At 33.6% G+C, this 25,312-nt stretch overlaps 4 protein-coding genes across 4 annotated transcripts; 2 read left to right on the forward strand and 2 right to left on the reverse strand.

The window, feature by feature from the left end:
* The first annotated feature begins 1,546 nt into the window (after positions 1 to 1,546).
* Positions 1,547 to 3,046, forward strand: LOC136230123 (bidirectional sugar transporter SWEET10-like). Its single transcript, XM_066019099.1, has 5 exons — positions 1,547 to 1,767; positions 1,864 to 2,074; positions 2,164 to 2,325; positions 2,410 to 2,529; positions 2,607 to 3,046. Exons 1-5 carry the CDS (start codon positions 1,688 to 1,690, stop codon positions 2,793 to 2,795), a joined length of 762 nt encoding a protein of 253 aa, XP_065875171.1. The 5' UTR covers positions 1,547 to 1,687; the 3' UTR covers positions 2,796 to 3,046.
* A 4,941-nt stretch (positions 3,047 to 7,987) lies between these two features.
* On the reverse strand, positions 7,988 to 16,771 carry LOC136227978 (RNA pseudouridine synthase 7). Its single transcript, XM_066016781.1, has 12 exons — positions 16,524 to 16,771; positions 16,342 to 16,385; positions 16,171 to 16,248; positions 15,863 to 15,963; positions 15,624 to 15,711; positions 14,829 to 14,907; positions 14,526 to 14,608; positions 13,226 to 13,291; positions 11,466 to 11,522; positions 10,163 to 10,288; positions 9,192 to 9,421; positions 7,988 to 8,312 (listed from the first exon to the last, which is right to left on the reverse strand). Exons 1-12 carry the CDS (start codon positions 16,627 to 16,629, stop codon positions 8,210 to 8,212), a joined length of 1,161 nt encoding a protein of 386 aa, XP_065872853.1. The 5' UTR covers positions 16,630 to 16,771; the 3' UTR covers positions 7,988 to 8,209.
* A 44-nt stretch (positions 16,772 to 16,815) lies between these two features.
* On the forward strand, positions 16,816 to 21,371 carry LOC136227984 (membrane-anchored ubiquitin-fold protein 3-like). Its single transcript, XM_066016793.1, has 4 exons — positions 16,816 to 16,949; positions 17,054 to 17,273; positions 19,135 to 19,305; positions 20,568 to 21,371. The coding sequence occupies exons 2-4, from the start codon at positions 17,144 to 17,146 to the stop codon at positions 20,621 to 20,623; spliced, it is 357 nt and encodes a 118-aa protein (XP_065872865.1). The 5' UTR covers positions 16,816 to 16,949; positions 17,054 to 17,143; the 3' UTR covers positions 20,624 to 21,371.
* LOC136227972 (glutamate-1-semialdehyde 2,1-aminomutase, chloroplastic) lies at positions 21,017 to 23,365 on the reverse strand. The gene is made up of 3 exons (XM_066016774.1): positions 23,107 to 23,365; positions 22,637 to 22,810; positions 21,017 to 22,316 (listed from the first exon to the last, which is right to left on the reverse strand). Exons 1-3 carry the CDS (start codon positions 23,290 to 23,292, stop codon positions 21,249 to 21,251), a joined length of 1,428 nt encoding a protein of 475 aa, XP_065872846.1. The 5' UTR covers positions 23,293 to 23,365; the 3' UTR covers positions 21,017 to 21,248.
* Between the last annotated feature and the right edge of the window lie 1,947 nt (positions 23,366 to 25,312).

Below are 25,312 nucleotides of genomic sequence, written 5' to 3' on the forward strand. Positions count from 1 at the left end.
AAAATACTATACAACAAGAAATCCTATTTAAATAATAATTTCATGTTTATTATTGTTTTTTTTAGAGATTCAAACATATTCAGTTAAGTATATCTTAAACATTGTTCGGCATCTTAAACTCTACAATATTTATTTCATAAACTTAGTCTTTCTGCATTTTTTTTTTTTCTAGAAAACAAAACCATTCACTATTTCTCCAACTATATATATATTATATATTTTGATATACACACATTGAATAATTATTTTAATATAATTTTTTCTATTGTTGATAAAACGATTGACAAATTTAGGAGAATGGTTTTATGAGTCAGCCTCTTTTGCTAGGGCTATATTGAATTCATATTTGCTTTAAGTGAAAGCTCCTGCTCAATATAATCAGTCTTTTAGAATTTTGGCATAGCCTAAGAAATTAAATGTAATATCTTAACTATATATAGACAATTTATTTACCAAACATATAATGTATCAATTTCTCAGGTCGAGACTGGTTAGACACTTTTTAAATATATTTTTTTCCAATTAAAATTTTATACATATAGGACTTGAACTCGAAATCTCTAATTTAAGAGATTCGAGATCAACCACATGTTATTTTGATTAACAAAATGCTTTTTTATTTGGATTCTTAATATTTTTTTTTCTTAATTCTATTTTAATCAACATTAAATAAACCCTAGCATTAGAAAAAAGTATTATATGTGGTGTAGGGGAAAAAATCAGTTGTTGATTATAATAAATTTATAGAAAAACCTAAAGCCTTAGAAAAATTTGGATGTTAAAACCTATGTTGAAAACCGTTTGAACTAAAAGTTTAAGCTGGCAGTTAAAGATCTATTTCATATTAATAGTTGACACATCTACACACACGAATGACTATTGGTTTTGAAACGTGCACAACACATGCTTATATTACTATGTTCTGCAATTTAATCAACAAATAAGGTTCTGGTCAATGAGGCTTTGTTACCATTTCATGAACCTTTGCACCAAAAGTAAGCTTATCCTTAAAACTCACACCTATACACATAGTACAAGATCACAAAATCTAAATTTCTACAAAAAAAAAAAAAAAAAAAATTGAACAAACAAACTTTGAGTATTATGTAAGTCTAAAAGAAAAAAAAAATTCTCTTAACAGGATTTATTTAATAAGAATGTCTTTAATTCTTATCCTACGTAGGACAACAAAAATAAATAGAATTACAGATATACTTTAAAACTAATAAATGTATTGATCAGCAAAGAAAATGAGATATGAATGTTGAATTCCATGATGAGAAAAAAAGAAAAAAGAAAAACAAAATTATATGTTTGGCCATGAACATCCATCGAACATAAGAAAGCCACATGGATCTAAATAAAAATCCTAAATTAATAGAAAAATGTAGATTGGGGCATTAACCATTAATTAGGGGATTAAACTTTCAATAAGTTCCTTTAATGATGCAATACTAATTAATTAATTATTATATCATGAATGTGAATGGTGCAATTTGACTACATTGGCCTTCAATTTTTCCCTATATAAACACATGAACCCACCATAGATTACAACAGGTGAATTAAGCAACTAAGCAAGAGTTTAATTTTCTCCTCCCTCTCTTTCATTACTTCTCTTCCAAGGAGTAGAAAGAAGAGAACTTCTTTTTTTCTGGGAGTTTCTTGCAAATAATTAAACACCAAAATGGCCCTTCACATCAGCCTTATTTTCATTTTTGGCCTTTTCGGCAACATCACCTCATTCCTGGTCTGCCTTGCACCTCTGTGAGTATTTCTTTTTCTTCTAGTTTCTGGTTGGTTCAGCTGTTACTGTTTACTGTTTGTTGTAGCGGATACTGATATTTGATTAATTCGTGACAGGACGACGTTTTATCAAATATGCAAGAAGAAAACAAGTGAAGGGTTTCAATCTATCCCATATATCATAGCTTTGCTGAGTGCTATGCTTTGGTTATTTTATTCACTTTTTGCAAAAGATTGCACCTTTCTAATCACCATCAATTCCTTCACATTTCTCATGGAAACTTGCTTCATTTCCATCTATCTCTTCTATGGAACCAAGAAGGATAGAGTAATTACTGATCCTAATTAAACTTTAATTATATGATTAATTAAGTACTAATTCAATCTTAATTAATTTATTTATTTATTGGTGTGCAGATGTTCACCCTCAAACTTTTCTTCTTATGCAATGTTCTTGGGTTTGGTGCCACCTGTGCCATAGCTATGTTCCTCACACATGGCCCAAACCGTGTCAAATTTCTGGGATGGATTTGTTTGATTTTTGCTCTCAGTGTGTTTGTTGCACCTCTTGCCATTGTGGTAATTTAATTAATTAAGCAGCTAATCCCAATTTAATTTGCTTAATTTTGCATAATTAATTGTTAATTTGTTTATGATATGCAGAGGAAGGTTATAAAAACAAAGAGTGTAGAGTACATGCCTTTTGGATTATCATTCTTCCTCACAATCAGCGCAATTTTTTGGTTCTTATATGGATATCTCAAGCATGACTATTACGTTGCTGTAAGTATTTCATTAATTATTTATTAATTTCTAATTGGTTTATTAACTAATTAATTAATTAATCTATTCATTTTCAGATTCCAAACATATTGGGTTTCCTATTCGGAATAGTGCAAATGCTTCTTTTCGTGATCTATAGGAAACCGGCGAACAAAGTCGACGAGAAAAACAACGGTGGTGATATGACAAAGTTTGGAGACAACGAGCTAACAGCAACAGGAAACAATAATAAAAACGACAATCATGATGGTTTAAACTCCGTTTGACAGTGCGTCGACATTAATAGATATTGAATCAAGCCGCTATATTATTTAGTGTTTTTAATTATTATATGCATGTAACTTAATTCTCTCTTTTAGTATATATAGCGGCATTATATTCTCTTTTGTATCTGTAGGAGTGTTAAGAGTTGATTATGTATTGACTCAATATTAATCATGTGTGATTAATTAGTTAATGTTATTGTATTATCTTTTATATATATGTAAAAAGAATAAAATTAATGTTTTCTTAGTTACATCAAGTGTTGTTTTGTTGTCTAATTTTTATATTATATAAAAGTTAAGAGATTATAAGAAAAATTAAGCTATTGGATAATGAGACTTTAAAGGAATTATTTTAATTGGAAGATGAAGATGTGCATGTATGTATGTATGTATGTATGTATGATGTCATTAGAGGTGGAAGAACCAATGAAAAATGAACAAAATAGAGATCCACTAAGTTCAAAGTTAATCATGAACGAGAAAGATAAAGTACTTGGGCAGTGTACGATCTTCATCTTTGGGATATTCTTGTGCACGTGTACAGTTTTACACATTAGTTTTAATATTTTATTTTATACTATATGATATGAGAGAGAAGAATGTTCTCTGCCTTGTGATTTTTTTTAGTGAGAGAAATATTAGATTTCCAAACAAAATCATAGAGAAACTTGTTAAGGTTTGCTTATCTTTCATATAGGGGTGTTTTTTTTTATCAAAAATCTCTGATTTTCCAACAATAATAAACAGCAAATCGGTACAGTAAGCAGCATGTAAACCAAATGGAAGGTTCCAAAATCAATAATAAAAAAAAGATTTCTTCTTATAATCATTCATCTTTTGATTGGTTGGGTGTATAATAGAAGTTTTCAAAATAAAATAAGACTAGTAGTTTTTCTCCATCCATATGTTCATTGCCAATATTGATGGAATTTTGCATTTTTTTATCCCATGGAATTACTAATATTCCATATGTAGATGTAGAAGTATATATAAAGTATTTCTTATAATTATTTTAATTTTGACTAAAAAAAACTTTTTTTTTTACAAAACCAACTTTAATTTGTTAGAGCCATCCGTAAATGTTGGAAGCAAAGTTTCAACTTTTTCTCCTGAAATAAGCAAATATAAATAAATAAATATATATAGGTAAACATTACAAATTATATAATTAACAGACTATAGCACCTTATTAGATTTATATAAATAATTATTGAATCCTTCAATTATATTGAAATACACTAGTATTATTATTTATAAAAATACATTATGATATCTTTTACTTTTGTCTGTTAGGTCTCTCCATCCTAATTATTTTAATTTTCTATTAGTAAACAAAGAAATCCTTGTACTAAGAAATATTAGAGTTAGTAAACAATTTTCTCAACCACTCTATGAGCTGAAATATATTAGAAATTTATTTATCTTGGATGTTAGAAAATAAAATGAAGCGCCAATCGGTGCTATCTTTCTCACGTATAAATGTAAAATAGATGAATTGATCTAATAATTAACAGAAACAACATATTAGAGAACTGCATAATATATTTTTTAAATTGCAAAAATTGATTAGTACTATATTTTGCAATAATTTACGTTTGATTTGAATGTTAAGGACCTCAAATCGCTTAAATTAGAGATCTTGATTTTGAGTTTTAGTATACATATAAAATTTGAATGGAAAGAGAAACCATCTAAAAATTAGCTGACTTGAAAATTAGAAAGACTGTTAAAAGAAAAAAAACTCAATAATAATTGAGGGTTAAATTGTGATGGATCACACAGTAGCATGCACAAACATAAACATCGGTTTCAAAAATCAAAGTTATTAATTAAACAGTAAAAAAAGGCTGCAAGATCTAGCCAACCACCTAGCCATATATATACAACATTTTTAAATTAAGTTCCACGCATATCAGATGCTTTTGAGATAATAATAACAATTATGCCAATACAGAAAATTTTATTTTAAAAAAAAAAAATTTACCCATACAACAAATGACCCCTACTCTCCTAACTTCTTAGGACTATATTAATACACATAAATTACATCTATGCTCCATGAATTTTTCCTTTTTTTTATGGCTCCCAAATTTCAAAAACAAAAATTATGATCTTTGAATTTTATACTTTGTTATATTAATAGTATCTTTTATCGTTGACCGATGATGATTTCAAAATGAAAAGTTTTAAAAATTAAGGTCTTGTTTGTTTGTTGTAAATTATTGTGCAGAAAAATATTTTTCTGATTATCTGGTGTTTGTTTGCCGACGGAAAACTTTAGGATAGTCAATAGAAAAATTTATAAAAAACGAGGAAAATGTTGTACTTTTTGAAAAAAGTAAAACATTTTACTAAGCTTTTGGAATCATGCTTCATTCATTCTTATTCTTTTTAAAATAGTATGCACCAACTACTTTTTCTCATTTTTCAGTATTGTAGTCAAACACAGAAAAATATTTTATTTTCCAACATAAACTTTTTCCTTACCCAATATTTTTCGACAAACAAACGGAGCCTAATTGTTTAGAACCAGATAAATTTTCTATGGAATCATCATTTTCGATTTTTCAAGTCACTATTTTTAGATTTCTCTCTAAACAATTGTTTTCTCTCTCCTAACCAAACAACTCAAAACAAAAAAAAAATCAAGAACTAAAGTTTCTTAAAAAACATTTCCATCTTAATCAACTACAAAATGAATCCTTATATTAGTTAAGTGAAAAGTTTAAGAGTCTAAGGGTCCGTTTGTTTTACCTATTGTTTGATATTGTTGTTTCCTGTTACGGTTTGATGTTTGCTGTTGAAAAATGATGCTTTTCCAAAAAGTATGGATTCTCTGTTTTTATAAAATGCTACTTTTCAAGGTAAAAGATAAATAGGAAATCAGCAACCAAACACCTAAAACTCTCTCTTTTGAAGTGAAAAGACAAACAGGAGCATGAAAATGAGCTACCAAACACCCCCTAAGTTTCGGATCATAAGAGTAAAGTTGAGGGGTTATTGGTATAATTTACCCATTAATAAACGGCCAAACCCCACTTTAGTTGGAAACCTATCAATAATATTTTAAGTTTGTAGCAATTCATAAGAAAAAGGAAAAAGATATAATTATAATTGGTTAAGAAGATCCCATGTCAAAGGGCAAAGAGAATGTTAAGTATGATTGTATTACGGAATTAGCAATATTTAAATATTACTTAATTAGCATTCTTTTCTTTTGTAATTACACTAGCTAGTAATGGGATATTGCAGCACATGTGAATCAGCAATGTTGAAAATTGAAAATGCAAATATGAATTTTGTCAAAGATTAATTTAAAGAAACAATCCCCCACTCTATCATTTTGTGGAAACCCTAGGCCAACTTTAGCATTGCATTTCATGTTTCTAAACCAAATTCTCAACATTTATCTTATCTTGCAAAATTGGTCCTCCCTAAAAAAAAACTTCTCCCAGATAAAATTTAATATATTTTCGCAGTATTACACCCGATCAATTAAAATATCGTTGCAAAAAAATTCTACTCTTGGTATCACTTCCAAATTTTTTTCCTTATTTGGCAAATAAGGCCACGTAGGCGTAGGATCCTAATTATAGTTTTGGAGAAGAAAGCTGGTGTTTGAGAAAATGAAAAGGAAATTATAAATAAATATGCAGAAAGTAGTTTTAAGGTGTGTATTCCACTTAATTTAGATGAGGAGTTCATCAATTGACACATATGAGATCTGATGATTTATTGTCTTTATTTTATGAAATAGTTATTAATATCTGTTGCTGTTGATTATAATAGGAAAATCCCTTTGTTTCTGAGCACTAAGGAAGGCACTAACTATCTATCTAGGCATTGTATTGTATTGTGTGAATTATGACAACTTTTCCTTTTCTTTCCCTTTTTTGCATATTGATAAGGTGGGATACCTGGGCGGTTCTTAGTTCTATGCTCTTTTTTTATTATTTCGGAACTCTAAAAGTTTCTAATTATTCCATTCAAATTGAAGTTTTTGGATTGTTACGTGACTAAAGCTTTCTATTTTTATATATTATAAACATTAATGCGATCCCAAACTAAACTCAACGACTAAGTCTTTGCCTTTCTATCTCTAGATAAAGATTGCCTAACTTAAAGATCAACCTATTATATATCATGCTTACTATATTTTTATGGAGGAACTACTATTTTAAAAAGCATACAAGTGAAGCTTTTTGTGATTAGGAGTCAATTGGGTTCAAAAATAGAATCAATCCGAAGAAAATACAACTAAATAAAAACAAGTTTTGAACCGAAATCGTATTGAATTACATTTCAGTTTAATTCGATCCAAACCAAACCGATTTAGTCGGTTCAATTTAGTTTGGATATATACCAAACAAATTTAAAGAATAACAAACAAAAATCAAAACAAATTTAATCTTAAAATTGTGTAATCCAATTTTAATAATTATGTAATTAATTTGTTCATTTTTAATGTACTACCTAATACTAATTTCACATTAATATCATTCTATAATTATGATAATATTAAACAAAACAATTATAATCTGGTCCTTTTTTTTTTTTTTTTTGAAAGCATAATCTGGTCCTTTTATAGCTATAAAAAAATATTAAATAACAATACTATAATACTAAATGCTAATATTAAAATACTTGTAATATTCTACATATTTAACTAATTAACAATTAAAATTTCTATTAAAAGCAGTTACTTCAGTTCGGTTAGGTCTTATTTGGTTTAAAACCGAACCAAACCAAAAACAGAACCATAAGAAAAATACAAACCAAATTATAAATTGTTCAGTTTAGATCAATTTGATTTTTCAAGTTTTTTTTTTCGGTCTGATTTTGGTCACCTACATATGATTTTAATCAGCTTACATCTAACGGTGAATGATCAAATTCATCGTGGTTATTAGGGTCCATGTTAACACTACTGTGATGATTGACCCTACCATAGTCCATTCAATCTTCGATAACCAAACACAACAAACCTTAACATGCCAGTAAGTAGTTTGATTCACTTCCCACTTGGACTGAATTCCAAAAAACTTTACTTGACAAACAACTCTCAGACATGGCAAATAGAAAACGGCGCCACCTAAAGGATGGATGCATGACTAGCCTCTAGCCAATTAATCGTATCCATAAAGTAAAAAGTTAACCTATACTTAGTCTCAGCCACCTGATAAAAGAATGATTTGGCAACCAAGGGATATATATGCATAACATTTAACTCGTTATCAAGCCTAGTACTTGTAATTCTAAGAATGACGTGTTTCCAGTAACAATATTATCATCCGGGTACAAATATGAATAATTATTGTACAATGTCAGCAATACATGTAAGGCTCAATCAAATTCTTCTTTCTGATTAATTATCGATACTAAAAATATCATTGAAAAAGAAAAGAAAAGGAAGGCTAGCTAACAAATGCCCAATCAGGATATGGGCATTCGTAAACCCATCCAGTTCCAGAATATTGCACGCAATGCAGCCATAAACCCTCTTCATGCACATCATATCTGCATAAAAATAAAAATAAATGACTAAAAATTCACAGCAAAACCACAATGATCACATAGGTCCATTGCTGAAAGGAATCCCCATAGCTTATTGTAAATAAAAGAAAAAAATTTATAATAATAATAATAAAGAACATAGACTAAAAATCCCATAGTTACTAGCAGTCTAGTACACCCTAACATAACAGTTTTTTTTTTTTTTTTTTAAAAAGAACTATGACTTTGTTAATTAGAACAAAAAATCCCACTCAACAATGTACATAAGTACAGGGAAGTAACTAAATATATTAATGTAGTGGGTGAATATGTTGTGAATGGGGGCCACCTGCTCTGTGAAAATAAAATGATCAACGTAAACAGCAACTCTAGCATAGGAAGTTTCCATTATGTACTTCACTCAATAAATAACGCAAAAATATTAGGGTGGGAAACTATTAGCCGTCCAGTCATCTTCTAGTCTTTAAAAAACATAACTTGGTACTCAATTTTGACTTTACATGCATTTCAAGTCCCTGATATTTCTTTGTCCTGCGAAGAATAGAAACATCCAGACTAAGAAATATATGCCTCCATGTCATATCTCCAAAATACCAAAAAAGTTGTTATATTTGTATGATATCTCCATCCAAATTCTCACATCAGAATTAAGCCATATAATACTATGTTAAATCGGTACTAACTCTAAGTCTTATAACGTGATCACATGAGAGTTAAGATGATCAATATATGGATTTCCAAATGGCACTACAAGGAGCATTTGGTCATGAAAGTTTCAGCAACCAGTGTCAACTAATTATGTTCTTTAGCAGAATCCTACAGCAAATGAACATGCATTCTAATAGAATCTTCAAAAAATATTATCATAGACAAGCATCTTACCCTTTTGGACCCCAATTTGGGCAATTAGTACACATAGGATCAATGCTAAAATCTTCTAGGGAGTTCTCTTCATCTTTATCCGCACACGAATTTAAAGATGTTACAGAACTTGACAAACGAGCAGCTATCTCAGCACTAATTCCTTCAAGAGAGCGACTTGGAGCGTATTCGGAGAGGTAAAGGAAGTCATTGGCTATGGGATGGCCTGTGTACTGCAAGTGCACACGTATCTATACAAAAGAAACCAAAAGGATATGTGAAAGAGCGTCAAAGAGTTCAACAATATATAGATCACAATAACCTTGTAGGAGGTTGTAAGATGTACAGGCTCACAATCACAGAGGTATAATTTTACATAACATTCAAGGGAAACAAGGACATATACATGGTCATAAAACTTAGTGTTGTTTCTCATTAGCAAGCATTTCAGAATCATTGAGACCTAAAATTCAAGGAACAGATTGGTTTAAATTAGTTCAGACTGCATGCAACTTCAAATTGCCATAGTTTGAGCAGGGCTGTTGACCTATATTTTAGCTCATTTGAAACCCTAGCTTATCAAATTTCAGGATTTATTCATTAGCCCTTGCCCTTCTCGTATAACAACGCCTATAGAAATCACCAGCTCTTTGTTCTTTCAGAGAAATATCTTCTCTTGTGCCAAAAGGAAATTCAGTTTAAAAGTTGAATGGCCAAAGGGCAAAATACATTTTCAAATCTTAGTGGCAATAAATAAAAACAAGGGAACAGAAGACCCCAAGGAAACAGCATAGTGGTAGTAGATAAAGCCTTGAAATTTCCATGAGATCTCAAGTTAAAGCCTGCTAGTATCAGGGAGGCTATTTCAGAAGAATTAACCTTTGTTGGTAGGTCATCCAATATGCAAAACAAAATGCTCCTCATTATGCAAAGGGAGATGCTACAAAAGAAAGTTTTTATAGATAATCTAATATGCTTGCATATTTTCACACCTGATGAGTTCGGCCAGTAATAGGTTTACACAAAACAATGCTATGTGTTCCGTTGGTACTAATTCTAGTAAACTTAGTACATGCAACCTTTCCCCTATCAGGAGAATTGCCACAAGAGTCACCAACCTGCACAGACAAAAAGGCAAATAAGTTTGATATAACACTTCATCATATTATTTGAAAATGATATTAAAAAAAAGATTGAAAAGCATACAACAAGAGAGAATGGAGAGAATGAATTGTACTTTGATTGATGAGTATACTGAGAATGTAGGTAAGAGACTCCTACTAAAGAAATGGAGTCAATACTAAATCCCTAAGATTTCTCCTATATAGCTAGCTACATAATCATGTTCACATCTATGTTTACAATTGTACATTGTAACAAAAAGAAATGATAACAAGAGGTTACAAAATTGTATATAAACTATAAACAACATAAAAGGGAACTCAAGGTAAAATTCAACATAGCTGTAAACAACGTGAACAAGAGCAGCAGCACAAGCAACATAGATTTACCACGTTCCATTATCCATAGTTATCTGATGGGCACACTGCTGATAGTAGGGAATTGTTGGGACAAACATGGGAACAAGGTTTGGAAACTGTATTCTATTGAGGGGGAAGAATCAGATGTAGGGCTGATGATCTGGAGGTTGGTTATTTTGAAAAATGTATGGTTCAGGGGGTTGGGGGGGACATCAGCAGTAGGGTGCAGCTTTTCTCTTACCAGAATTGGAATTCATCCATGAGGCTCGCGAAGGGAGGAGTAAACTCCTTGTATGAATCCATATCTTTATTGTTCACTCTGTATATTTTAGTTCCTCATCTCTGTTCAATAGGTTTGTACCTTGACCTTAGTGTTATCTTAAATCTATATCAATCCATTAGTGTTATCTTAAATTTATATCAATCCATTTTGCATATGTGAGTTTGTGTTCTTTGTTGTGTGCCTTCTATCATTATCACATAGCACAATAATCATGCATTCAATACCATACACCACAGACAGATTTCCAGTATAATATGCAATGTTAGAATCAGACGTGTATTTGGAGATGTACAAGAACTCCAAGATACGTAAAAATACATGTTATTGCCCCCTCCCTATGAATAATGTTTTTAGCAAACTAATGCAAGCATTATTTCCTAGTGAGCACAGGCAAGCACACGTTGAATATTTTCATTTTGTCCCCGAATTAAGACTTAAACCACCTACATATAGCAACTCACCAATGCATATGGTCCAAAGTAAAATGAACTCTCTTTAAATTTTATATATGAAACTAAAAGAAAGTCTCACCACTGCTGTGCTCCTTCCTTCTCGAGCATGATACTTTATATTGACGTCAATAACTTGCTGACATGAAAATGCATAGAATATGTCAACTGAAGAAGAAAAACATTAAGTTAAGGAAATATGTATAGAGTAGTACATCTGCTAAAAGAAAACACATGCATGTGAGATTTTAGATAAACCTAAACTTAGAAACTGTTCAACTACCAGATGGATGTCATTTTGTTGCTGATCTGTTCCGCCAAATGGCCATATTTTCTAATTTACCATTTTAAATATTTGAAATTTTCCAAGAGTGTTTCCTGCCGAGTCGATGGCAACGGGTATTGTACCCGCGGGTACCCGACACTACCCGACCCTAATGGGATTACCCGTACCCTGTATAAAAAGGTATGAGACGGGTATGGGATCAAAACCATTACCTGTTTAGGTAATGGGACGGGTATGGGAATACCCCCCAGGGTACCCGGTACCCGTCATAAATTTTTTATATATCAATAAATATCATTCGTTTTTATATGTAAGACGTTATATTTGAATCCCAACCTTTTGTTTTTCAACCATTGATATCACTAAGCTACTTTATTCTTATTAATTAAGATTCAATTTGTTCAATTTTTAGATAAATGTTTTATTAAAAGCCTAATGCTTCTCCAGCCCCCTTAACTTGTCCAAATTGGTCATTTTACCCCCTCAACTCATCGAATGTCCTATTTACCCCCTTAACTCCATAAAAGTGGTATTTCTCACCCCCTCAACTTGTCCATTTATCCTCCCAACTTATAGAATGTTCTATTTACCCCCTTAACTCCATAAAAGTGGTATTTTTCACCACTTACAATCCATTATCGAAGCCTAAATTGATAACTTTTTTAAAACGTTAAACCTATATTTATGTTATTTTGTAAGTGGAACCTAAATTGATACTTTCCTAAAAATCATAGGCCTATTTTGGTATATTATCCCTAAATATAATGTATTTAGCTTGTTTATATTAATGTTCTAGTTATTTGTATTTTTTATTCGTTCTTTCTCTTTTCAACTTTTTTTACTACTATAAAGGGATAAGAAATACCATTTTTATGGAGTTAAGAGGGTAAATAAGATCATAAGTGGTGAGAAATACCACTTTTATGGAGTTAAAGGGGTAAATAGGATATTCGATGAGTTGAGAAGGGGTAAAATGACAAATTTGGACAAGTTAAGGGAGTGAGAAATACCATTTTTATGGAGTTAATGGGGTAAATAGGACATTCGATGAGTTTGAGGGGTAAAATGACCAATTTGGACAAGTTAAGGGGGCTGGAGAAGCATTAAGCCTTTATTAAATTTATACTTTGTTAAATTTGTAATATTTTTTGTTTTATTTATTGATTCTTAACAGGTAAGGGTACCCGCGGGTACCCGCGAATTAAATGGGACGGATATGGGATGCAAAAGGTATACCCATTAGGGTAATGGGACGGGTACGGGTAAGTAAAAAATAAAAGGGTAAGGGTTTGGGATTAGCACTACCTGCGGGTACCCTACCTGTTGCCATCCCTACTGCCGACTATCATCTACAATCAAGTTACGACATCAAATAAATGATTTTTTCCATCCTTTTGTTCACAGATCATACCTACACTTGTGGAATTTTTATTGTCTATCGCATCTAAGAACTTTCTGAATATTTTAAAATGTATTTCAGGCCATATAAGCATAAAAAAGTCTTAGAAGCTTAATATAGAAATCCTGTAAATCACTAGAATTAACAAATAAGTTACCTCATTATCTGGAAATGTCCCAATGACCTTCGCAATATACTGTTTCTGCACCTTCCCAGCTTCAATCTACAATGATCACATTCTAGTTTAAGAAAGCATTTGTCCTATTGTACATTACATAAGAAATAATGAAGATCGCTACTATCAAACCGATACATTCTGAAGTAATGTATTTCCAGAGAAAATTCACAGCCTGGGTAGCATAGTTATTAAAGGCGCGCCTATGGCGCATGGCGCACCAGGCCCAGGCCTTAGTGCCATGGCAGTCCCATGGCGAGGCGCAAGCGCCATGGCGTGCGCCTGGTGCGCCAAGAGGCAGTTGCCAAAGGCGCACCAAGGCACGCCTTGGCAGTTAGAGGCAGTTATGGCAGTTTTTTGGAATTTTTGGCAGTTAATTTATATATCTGGAATGGACACGTGTTCTATTAACAAAAAGTATTAAAAAGGAGAGAGATTATACGTTTTAACTAAATAGAAGACGAAGAGACTCTTTGAAGAGGAAGAGACAGTCATTTGAAGAGTGAGAGACAGTCATTTGAAGAGTGAGAGACAGTCATTTTATTTTGCATTTTAAAATTTATTTATGCTTAAGATATTTTCATGATTTAGTATTCATTGCATTTTTATGTTAGTTTTATAGTTTTATAATTTTTATTTTTGTAAGTGCGCCTTGTCTTGCTATGGCGCGCGCCATCGCCGTGCGCCAAGGCCACAGGACCCCTTGCGCCTTGGTGCGCCACTGGGTAGCGTAAGTGAACATAGAAGTTATCTTCACAGCTATGGCAATAAGCAAATGAACCCAACCTTTAAGTGTGGCCTAGAGAGATATATTAAACAATCATTCTGCATTTTCAGCTGCAAGACATGTACACACCAAAAACTAAAAAAGAAAAAAAAAAAAAAAGAGGGGGGGAAGGGTTGCGGAAAGTGAAGGAAACAGATAGGAATAAACGTGTACAAAGATATCTACCATCAAGCAAGTGCATTCTGATGTAATTTTACTTCCAGAGATGAAAAAGCTGCCAGCTCAGTAAATATATAGCCTGGGCAGTCCAAGTCTTTTGTACAGTTAACAGCTGCACATCTTATGCTAGAGGACATGTATGCACGAAAACAGAGAGAGAGAGAGAGAGAGAATAAACGTTGAGGGGGTCTCAAGTCAATCATTTATTTTTATGCCAAGTCACATAAACATGAGATGCATAAAAACAGTCAAACTCTATTATCCTTGCCAACATGGAATACAAAAATATGAAATCATTGAGAAGATTTGCATTAGCATATTCCTTAAAAAATTTACCTCTTCCCTAAAAAAATTAGCTTTTGAAGCATTTCTAGCAAAGATAAGGAGCCCTGAGACAAGTCGATCTAGACGATGAATCGCTGATGCGCATGTTAAGGGGATACCTCAAGATGGTGAAATTACAGGAACATTCTCCCAAAAAAAACGTAAAAAGTAGATTAGCTAGAAAAAGAAACAATATATGTCCAAAAAAAGCCCCATTGCAATAATTTTCATGTAGAAGTCCTTTACATGCTTAAAAAGGTATTGTCTCCACGCCAAAACCAAAAAGCAAGAATAATGAAAATCATGTTTGGATACGAAATAGAGGTGCTAAATCATGCTCAGCCTCAAGAATGCCAACAACAGTATTCTTACGATATTGGCCACAAGGATGCACCTGCACAATGTAAACACTCGTGTTTCAAAAGCATACAATAAGAAAAAGAGACCAATCTGAACCAAAATAGGGATTGCCTATAGATTTTGAATCACTCTTCACATAACCCATAACAAACAAAACACGAGTTTCTAGTGTTGTATGACAAACAAAAAGATAAAAGACATAAAAACAAGTGACAAGAAACTTTAACCATCCTACTGATGGAATTACTGAATCAGAAAAAGAAATATCAAACTAGTGGCACATATCAAGATATGATAACAAGAACTCTAACATTAAATCAACTGCAACTAGTTTGTTCTATTTCTTCTTTCACATTCTAAAATTGATTAACACATCCAAGTATCACAATATTTACAGGAAGAGCCCGTATTTCATGGATCTCATAGCATACAGCAGAATTAATATGTTCCTTAAAATATTTTAAAATTTCAGGATTTAATTACTCTAAACAAGACATACACAGAATTGTTAGTGTGTGTTTTACTTGTGGCAGCATTTTACACTACATTCACATTATCAATCGTCATCAATTAGAGCTGAACCTAAACAATCATGAAACCCAACCCTTTCTAGATAACAACATGCAGTTGAATTCAATAAACAAATAGACAATGAAATCGAATTAGAATACATGATATACTACTCTATAACCCTAAAGTGAAAAACAGTGTTTCTATAAGAACAGAAGACAGATGCCGTAATAGACATACAGGAACAGTGGCTGGCTTGCAAACAGTTACAACATCTGGATCTTGTTGAAGGACAGATATGTCAAAAGCATTCACTGGCGGTTCATGCCTACAAGTTTTCTGACATCCATGAATGTTTGATAACTTCAAAGTACAATTTGAAGTAGGATTAACTTCATCAAAAGAATTATATATAGAAAGGGCATAATTATGCACGTATAACATGGAAATGAAACAGCGAAGATCCAAGCAATGCAAACCTGTGTAAGAAGTGGCTTATCTTTTGGGATGATTTAACTATGTAAGAAACCGGCACCATCTGTCCATCTACTTGTATCCGTCCACATTTGACGGCACTAACCTATAGTACATTCCAAACAAGATTGTTAAACTCAAATCACAGTCAATGCAAAATGAGAAAAGAGAAGTTCTCAGCAAAAGTATATAGCAGGCAGACACAAAATTCACAACTGAGAATCTAGAATGACAGTCCTTTGCTACAATAATCAAATATTTCATATGAAGTATCAGATTAAGAAATCCAATATAGAAAGTCTACTAATCGTACATAGTAATCATAAGGTCTGCCCTTGAACTCGTCTGCAAACAAATCCACGATTGTTTTTCCCGCCCAACGATTGTTAACCTGCGAAAAAAGAAAAAAAAAATTGGGAAAGAGGAGACAATTAGGGTTTCCTAAACGGATACACATGTAAGTAGGAAGAGAGTGAGCACTGACATGAGATATGAACTCAAAATAGTAAGGTCTCACATGGCGCCTCCCTGCATTCCCGCCAAAACTATAGAGTTAAAGTTTTTCCTCAAAAATCGAGTTGGACTGGAGATTATTTGAGCATTACGATTTCTATGAAAGGATATACAGCGAATTGAATGAAAATAACTTCACTCCCATAAAATTACCATTAAGAAAGACGTAATCGTGCTTTCCTGGTGGGTTGGCTGGCGTTTGCCATACTATCTCCATGCCGTTTTTGTTTTCTTCTTCTTTTTCCCTCTTTCTTTTCATTTTTCCTACCTTCAGCTAACCACCGTAGGTAAGCAGGTGACCGTGAATCATACACGATAGTAAGCGACATGCCGTTGCGTTAAATCTAAACTGTAAATTAGTAAATTGCAAACTTATACGACGTCGTTTGAGCTTCAGTTTGGAAAGACTCTTCGGGAATTGAAATCCGTCAAAGCGGCTTAATCTAAAAACTGCGTCGTTTTCTGTCGGTTTGTCTTCTTCAGTTCAACCAACACACTCCTACCTTTTCAAACCAGCCATTGAAGAAAAACTCGATAAAGTTGCTTGTCTCGCTTAGCCAGCCGGAATATCGAAAGAAGGTTTGTTTCCATTTCCTGATCATTTACAATTTTCAAGTACAATTGATTGATTTGTCAAATTTTTTGTATAGATCTATTAATCATGTTGAATTTTGTAAATTCAGGGTCAAAAGGTTTGATGAGTTTATCGCCTAACCGTTCAAAATTCAAGTGGGTACTACTTGGAAGTAATTGATTGTTAGATAGCAGCAAAAATGACGGAGGAAGATTTGATTGATATAAAATTTAGACTTTATGATGGTTCTGACATCGGGCCGTTTAGGTACTCATCGGCATCGACGGTGGATATGCTTAAGCAGCGAATTGTATCGGATTGGCCCAAAGGTTTGTTGATTCCTCACTCCCTTTGCTGTTTCACTCTGAACTTTCCTGTAAATTGAATCTTTTTTCACAGAATTTCAAAATCCACCGAGTTCATATTCGAAACTTATAATTTTTCAAAAGGTTTGAATTTTATTGTTAATTTAGCAGAAAGTCTATCAATAATCAGTGAAAACTTTGAGTGTGCAGGATCTAGTATGACTGACAGTTGCTGATCATGCCAAATATTGCTGGCTATCAGTTCAATAATTTCCTAAATGTTTTTGGATTCTGTTTCAGCAGCTCAACCCAAATTTTTTGCTATAATTAATTGTTAATATTAGAGTGTGGGAATGGTTTACTGAATTTTGATATTCAGATGTAGCCCTTTACTGGACAAAAGTCTTTCAGAAGTCGAGGCTTCAAAAATTGGAGGTCATAGAGGGTTGATAGTGTTCAATTATTTTTGGATTCTGTTTCTCAGTCGAAACCTAGAGGGCAGATAGTTTTCAAGTATTTTCTAAATATTTTGCAATGAGTTGTTAATATTGGAATGTTTGGAAGGTTCTCTGAATTTGGGTAATCAGACTTAGCTCCTTAATTGGCTAAGTCTTCCAAAAATTGAGGCTTCGTACAGTAGAGTGCAGATATTGTTCAATTATTCTCTTAATGTTTTGTTTTTTATTCTGTTTCAGAAATCCAAACCAAATGGTTTTTTTTGCAATGAGCTAACATTAGAGTGTTTGGAACCGGTTCTCTGAATTTGGATTATTCAGATTTAGCTCTTTAACTGAGATCGTTCACAGGAGAGTATAGATAGTATTTAGTTACCTTGAATTGACCATACGGCTTTCAGTTGACAGTTATGAATGCACATTAATTGGTGTTGCTTGGATATAGGGTTTTAATTGTTATTATGTATGTGATGAAGATTTTTGTTTAATACTAATGTAATATGCATGTTAATTCAAGAGCTGGATGTTGGGAATGTGACCTTGATTAGTAGATGGAAATAGTCAGCTCTTTTGTTATCTATTCCCTTCTGCTTTTGTTCAAATAAAAATGATTGCTGATTCATTTGAATTAGGTTCCATTTATGTAGAATGTATTTAAAGTGAACCTGTGGATTGGATGTGATTTTCAAGTAAAAAAATCACAAAACACTTGCATAATGTCACATTCAACTACCAAATATTTTGAAAACTCATTGAGCCAAATAATCCTTCTTAGTTTTGGGTCCGTTTATAGCACAATTTACCAAATGTGCACAAGTACATTAGCCCTTTGTGCACTTCAATATGGGAGCAGTTGGATTGTGAAGAGAGAGATTGATGGATTTTCTGAATATATATTTTATTGAATTTGGAGAAAGTATAACACATGATCTTTTTGCAAATATTCTTTGAGCATGAGGAACCTGTCATTCTATTGAACTTATCATTTGAGAAGGCCCAGTTTTGCTTTACTTGGAAAGTCATGTATAATTTGCTTGCTATGTGAAACATCAGAGCTACCTCCACTTGAGACTTGTTCTAGAATTTATAAGATGAAGATACCAAAATTATGGTGCTCTTCCTGGCCTCAATCCATGAATCAAATGAAAGACCCTTCTTAAAAATTATCTATTTGAACAACGTTAATTCATTTTGAAATCTACTTGCCCCAATGCTTTTCATTCTGTTCTAGGCAAGCAAAGATAATGAAGTATGTAATATGGACAGATAAGGACCGGGTGAGGGAGAGAATGAAAAATGTACTTCTTTCTCATCTTGAAAAAGTACTGAAAAAGTTGGGATCCAAATATGATTGTCTTTGTATATAATACATTTCTACTTTTATGGTGCATTGAAAGTATTTCTTATTCTTTGACGGTTTTTTTTTTTAGGTAAAACAATTACTCCAAAGGCAGTGACTGAAGTGAAATTGATAAGCTCGGGAAAAATTTTGGATAATAACAAAACTGTTGGTCAGTGTAAAACACCTTATGGTGAAGTTGCTGGGGGAATCATCATAATGCATGTTGTTGTACAGCCATCTCTAGCAAAAACAAAAACAGGTAGTTTCCTAACCAAAACATCTTCGAACATATTTTCGTGAATTCCTCTCAGTTTTAATGTCGCCTTGCTTGGTGGTTGTATTGTCAATGAATGAATGAGATGATCTAACAATTGATTAACTGGGGGAGATGGAAATCGATGCTTGCAGAGCTGGGAGTGTTAAAACAGTGATGCCTGCTTTTCGGAAACTTCATATTTAATTCTTTTATTTGGTAGATATTTTACATTTATATACCAGCATTGAATGCAAAATATCTGGGTACTCAATTTACAACCCTTGTTAATTTTATTTTATTTTAATCTGTATCAATGACGAAGGTTAACATTCATGAGGTAGGCAAAAAAATGAAACATTGGCTCACGGGCTGGATGTGTTTTAAATTGCTGCAAATAGACTATAAGTTTCTTTCTTGTTTTCCCTCTTGCATTCTCCTTGACTGCTAGCATCATTCAACATTGATTCACAGAACACTCAAAGAACAGATGAGATCCAAAGTGTACATTTGATAACGGAATGGGACTTGAATCAAAGGCAGTTCAATGCAAGCATGAATGCTGCCAGGTTGATGTCTTGTCAGTCCTGTAGAAAATGGGGATTTGCTGTTCTGTGAACGAAAGAATGCCTTTAACAACGTATCCGAGTGTCCTTTTTAATTTATTTTGTTTGCAATTGCACCAGTCCTAGGTTGTATTAAAGTTTTACTGACAGAATTTGCCCAATGCTACCAACATAGTAGTTGCAGTCTCTTTACTGGTACTGAATGATTTATACTCAGGACTCCATATATTTCCTGTTGAATGATCCACTAGTTATTCAGTGTATAGAAATTGTTTCATTAGTAGGGTTGTTTTAAGGTGGAAGTTATTAGATAGGCCTGGAGTTAAAATGCACCATTTTGATTAGAATGGAACTCAACCGCATGGGTGTTTGTTTTCTTTTCATGCTGCCGAAGTATATAGTAGCAATTCATAAGTTCCTAATATGCATGTGTAGGTCTGTTAGTTACCTAATCCCTACCCTGTTAATATGGTATCAAGCATTGACCAATACCTAGCTCTTATAATATTGTAGGACCTCATTCATGCTTCTAATTTTACTTATCTGCATTTAACATTTTAGAGTTTTGTTAATACATATTTATCTTAACTCTTGAAACTTATAGGAATATAATTTGAGTTCAAAGTGATTCTATATTTCTGTCATTCCTATTTGGCCAAAATATATGTGTTTGACATGTTCTTGGTGACCTTTCTTTAACAGAAAAGAAGATTGATGATTCTCCCCGGAAGTTTGTGTGCTCATGTTCGATTTTATGAAGACAAGTCTGTAGATATTTGAAAAATGTTTTAGGTACAGGAATTGTTTTCTCTGAACATCCGATGTTGGGTGTTGAAGCATTTATGTCCACAAGTATCAAGTGTCAAAAAAGTGATGTGTTAATATCTCCTTAAACCTTCCCCTTGTTTGTTCTCTTCTTGTTCTTTACTATTATTTTTTAAGACCTCGAATGCTTGGTAGCTGTAATAGATTAGCTTGTATAGAACGTATTGATGCAAGGACAAGATGCACAATCAAATTCCAAACAGAACATCAACAGTTTGTGATTTAATTTACTCAAAGTAGAACATGTACTACTTTTGGACCAAATATTGTTAATGTAATGGTGTGGATTTTGTCGAAGCATGGTATTGGAATCTTGGGGAGATGGAAGCAGATAAGAAATTTTTTATACAAATATTAAATTTGAATTATACACTCAATTAACAACACTAAAAGGTTCGGTTCCACAACGAGGGGAATAAATACATTCTCTCATACAATTAAACTAATTCATCTTCAAAAAAGGCTGATCAAGTACTACAGGGGCAAACATTTGTTGGGTTACAAGCTAAAAAAGAGAGATAAAAGGGAAGTCGATGGCTTGGAATGCAGATCTTACCACTAAATCCGCCGTAAGACTTTCTCTGCTGCTGCTATTGTAAATTTGATATCTTCAGTAGTATGAGCAAGGCTTGTAAAACCAGCCTCAAACTGCGAAGGAGCAAAATATACGCCCTCCTCCAGCATCCCTTGGAAAAACTTGCCGAATTTTGCAGTATCACTTTTCTTCGCATCAGCAAAATTATAAACAGGTCCTTCTGTGAAGAAAAACCCGAACATCCCCCTTATATGCCCACCGCACATTGCATGCCCAGTCCTCTTTCCAGCATCTAAGATCCCCTGAACAAGTTCACCAGTAATCTTGTCCAAGTACTCGTAACTTCCTGGCTCCTGCAACCTCTTAAGAGTGTGTATACCTGCGGTCATTGCCAATGGGTTCCCACTCAAGGTTCCAGCCTGGTACATTGGCCCTGCTGGAGCAACCATCTCCATGATATCCCTCCTTCCTCCATATGCACCAACTGGCAAACCGCCACCGATAATCTTGCCCAGTGTTGTTAGATCAGGAGTAATGCCAAAATACTCCTGAGCACCACCGTATGACAAACGGAATCCAGTCATAACTTCATCAAAGATTAAAAGGGCATCATTTTCTTTGGTGAGCTTGCGGATGGCATTGAGAAACTCTGGTGTAGGTTCTATAAAACCAGAATTTCCTACAACGGGTTCAAGGATTATTGCGGAAATCTGTCCTTTATTTGATTCAAAAAGCTTTTCTACAGCAGCCAAGTCATTGAAGGGGGCAGTTAGAGTTTCAAAGGTTGCTGCTTTTGGGACACCAGGAGAGTCTGGCAGCCCTAGTGTTGCAACACCACTTCCTGCCTTTACAAGGAAAGGGTCAGCGTGCCCATGGTAACAACCCTCAAACTTGATAAGCTTTTCTCTTCCCGTGAAAGCACGGGCAAGGCGAAGCACACCCATGCAAGCCTCTGTACCTGAGTTCACAAACCGTACCATTTCTATGCATGGAACTGCTTTGATCACCATCTCTGCTAGGACATTCTCTAGAAGACACGGTGCACCAAAGCTGGTACCTTTCTTCATTGTTTCAGCCAAAGCTGCAAGTACCTGTTGGCAAAAGGTTAGCAGGAAGATTTAAACAGTGCATAGGCCTAAGATGTGATACTTCATTTTGACCAAAATGGAGAACAATAATCACAATTCACTCGAATTACTGCGTATCACGCAAAAGAGAGGTCACTAACATGTTAACTCCTAATTTTAAACACTGAAGACTTCTCTCAGATGATAAATCTAAGTTCTACTCAGTGTCATGTTGAAAAGAGTTTCTTTTTAAGCAAACCAAGCCACATTCCTTCAGAGCCAAGATTATAGCCAATGAAGAGCAACTATGGATTGAGAAATTAGATGAAGTGTGAGAATAAAACCTGATCATCAGCATGACCAATTATAGCTGGCCCCCAAGAACCAACATAGTCAACGTACTCATTGCCATCAATATCCCACATGCGACAGCCCTTCACAGAATCCACAACTATAGGTTGTCCACCAACTGATTTAAAAGCCCGTACAGGTGAATTCACACCTCCAGGCATCAACTCCTGCCAAAAGTTTTACCCAATTTCAGGTAACGCGATCATAAACAACTTCAAATCGATGTCTCGTTAAGAAAATGAAAGAATACACAGTGAGTAACTACGTCCAGTTATGAATAGAGCAAAAAGATCTACATTTCAAATATCAAATTGAGAGAACTACGATCTCTATAACCGACAAATATTACAATTGCAATTGCAATTGAATCTGAAGTCCAGTGAAATGAAAATTTCACTCATACGTTGGCGAAACATTTAGGATTGAAGTCAGCACATCAAGAAGAAAAACGTGGAGATTTTACCTTGGCGATATTGAAAGCTTCTTCGGATTTTGTGAGCGTGAAACTCTTCTTCTCTTCAACAGAGACCGCCATTTTCACGCTGCAACGAGAGGATCCCGATGAATGATATCTTCTTTGAGAGAGCTTCCCCGAAGAAGAACACGATAGCCCCAATCCGACTCCGACCCCTGTAAAAGTCGCAGCCATTTTCGGTGCTGTGTTTGAATTCTGTCTCTGTTTGCTGCGTTGAGGCGAAGAAGATAAAGAGATTAAAAGTAGATTGCAGCAGCCAGAGTGGACTTTCGGATTTTATTTATATATGGGCAGAAACGGATACTGAGTCGGGTTGGGTTGGTTGGGTTGGGTTGGGTTGTTTATCTGGCCCGAGCACAGAACTTATTCTCTTGGCAAAAGCAAAATAATTATTTTATTTTGTTAAACCCTCACTTCCAAACAACTTTCATATTAACACTCTTGAATTAAGCTATTAATTCTGAAAAAATCAATTGATCGAATTCATTTGAAAAAATTAACACACTTGAATTAAGCTATTAATTTTGAATTTCTAATCACTTTTTTAGGCAACAGAAGCAATATTATATTAAAATAGTTTTCAGTGTGATTTTAGTATGATGTTATGTGTTTAATGTACAAATCTTTAAAAGAGTTTTGATGTTTGAAGGTTTTCTCGAAAACAATGAAGATGTCGGTTGTCTGATGCATACACTTTCATACTTAAGTTAATATCATTTTTAAGAATAGTGAAAGTAATAGAGATCAGAGTTTTGAGCATACTTGTGAGATTTTCTTAAACCTGCTATTTATAGATTTTTACAGCTCTTAATACGATTTTAGTGTATCCTCTCCCTATTGGAGATCATTGTCCCAATAGAAGGCCTCCACGTGTATCATCTTTGTTTGGTTATATTCACATTGAACTCCTCTAGATGTATGTCATGAACTTTATTTGTGGTTAATCATTTAAATCACATACACGCGGTCATGAGACATCAAACAATCGTTTGTTGTCGTTGTATGTATCCTTGACACATGGCCTAGTGATATATGGATGTTCGTTCATTGGCCTTTACATGAATCAAGTAATATGAATTTGAGGTATTTGGGTACATTTGCATCAGCTGTTTGTCTGTATCCTTGACATACGGTCAGGGTCATCTATGTGCCTAGACCAAGAGTGCGTCAGCCTAGGGTCCAAGGCTGAAAGGAGCTCCAAAAAAATAGTAGATCTACATATATATATGGAGTAAAAAAAATATGCATATATTAATACCATTTAAGTTTAAAGGGTCTGTATGCGCCGCTTCTCCATTTTCTTCACTAGCCGAACAAATTATCTACTCTTTCTTCATGCCTCTCCTCTTTAAATAACAGATCCACATCAAATATCCAAAGCTTGTAGATCAGTTTGTTTAAGTCTTAACTTGTCGTCCTCCATTTTCACATAATGACCAAAACATTTGGTTGTTCTTCTTTTTAACGACGAGGTAACTATAACTTCTCAATATAATATACATTGATAATGTATTTTTTATATGTTTACGGATTGAGTACCAATATCTACTTAATTGGTTATTAGGCAAATATTCCAAATAAATAAAGTGGTATAAAGATCTTGGTTAATCGGTAAATGAGTCTGGTATATGGTGTGTTAAATATGGACGCTAGCAAGTGTACTAGGTCGAATGTGGTATTTGGTAAGACCAAGTGTCGTATTCCACAGGGATTGTTCTCTAGTGAGAAGACTAGGTTACCTTAAGTGTTAGATCCTTAAATTGGTTGGTTGGTATGTAAAATATAATCATAAAAGACTTAAACGGAAAGTAAGATGAAAGTAAGACGAATGAATTCAAGATAAACAAGCACAGATCTAGCCATACGCCTAACGAACAATTGTGCCTAACTTTTACCGCTGAATGATATCAATTTATATTCATGAGTTGGGTCTCTCTCTCTAAGGTCACTAAGGTCCGGTGTCCCATTTCCAAAGGTACTAAGTAAGTAATATTAACCAAGTCTCCTTGCGCTAACATACAAACCAGCATTAAGCAACAGAGAGCATTCAATAAGAAACCCCAATATGTGGTAGTTTTCGTATCCGTCTACTACAACATATGTCGATTAGCTGTGTCCATTACGTCGGAGCACTCTCGTATCATCCTCGGCAACTATCAAATAGATTCGATCGTAATCCATTCTTTTAAGCAAA

Source organism: Euphorbia lathyris, chromosome 1 (assembly GCF_963576675.1).
Source record: "Euphorbia lathyris chromosome 1, ddEupLath1.1, whole genome shotgun sequence".
Classification (NCBI taxonomy): domain Eukaryota; kingdom Viridiplantae; phylum Streptophyta; class Magnoliopsida; order Malpighiales; family Euphorbiaceae; genus Euphorbia; species Euphorbia lathyris.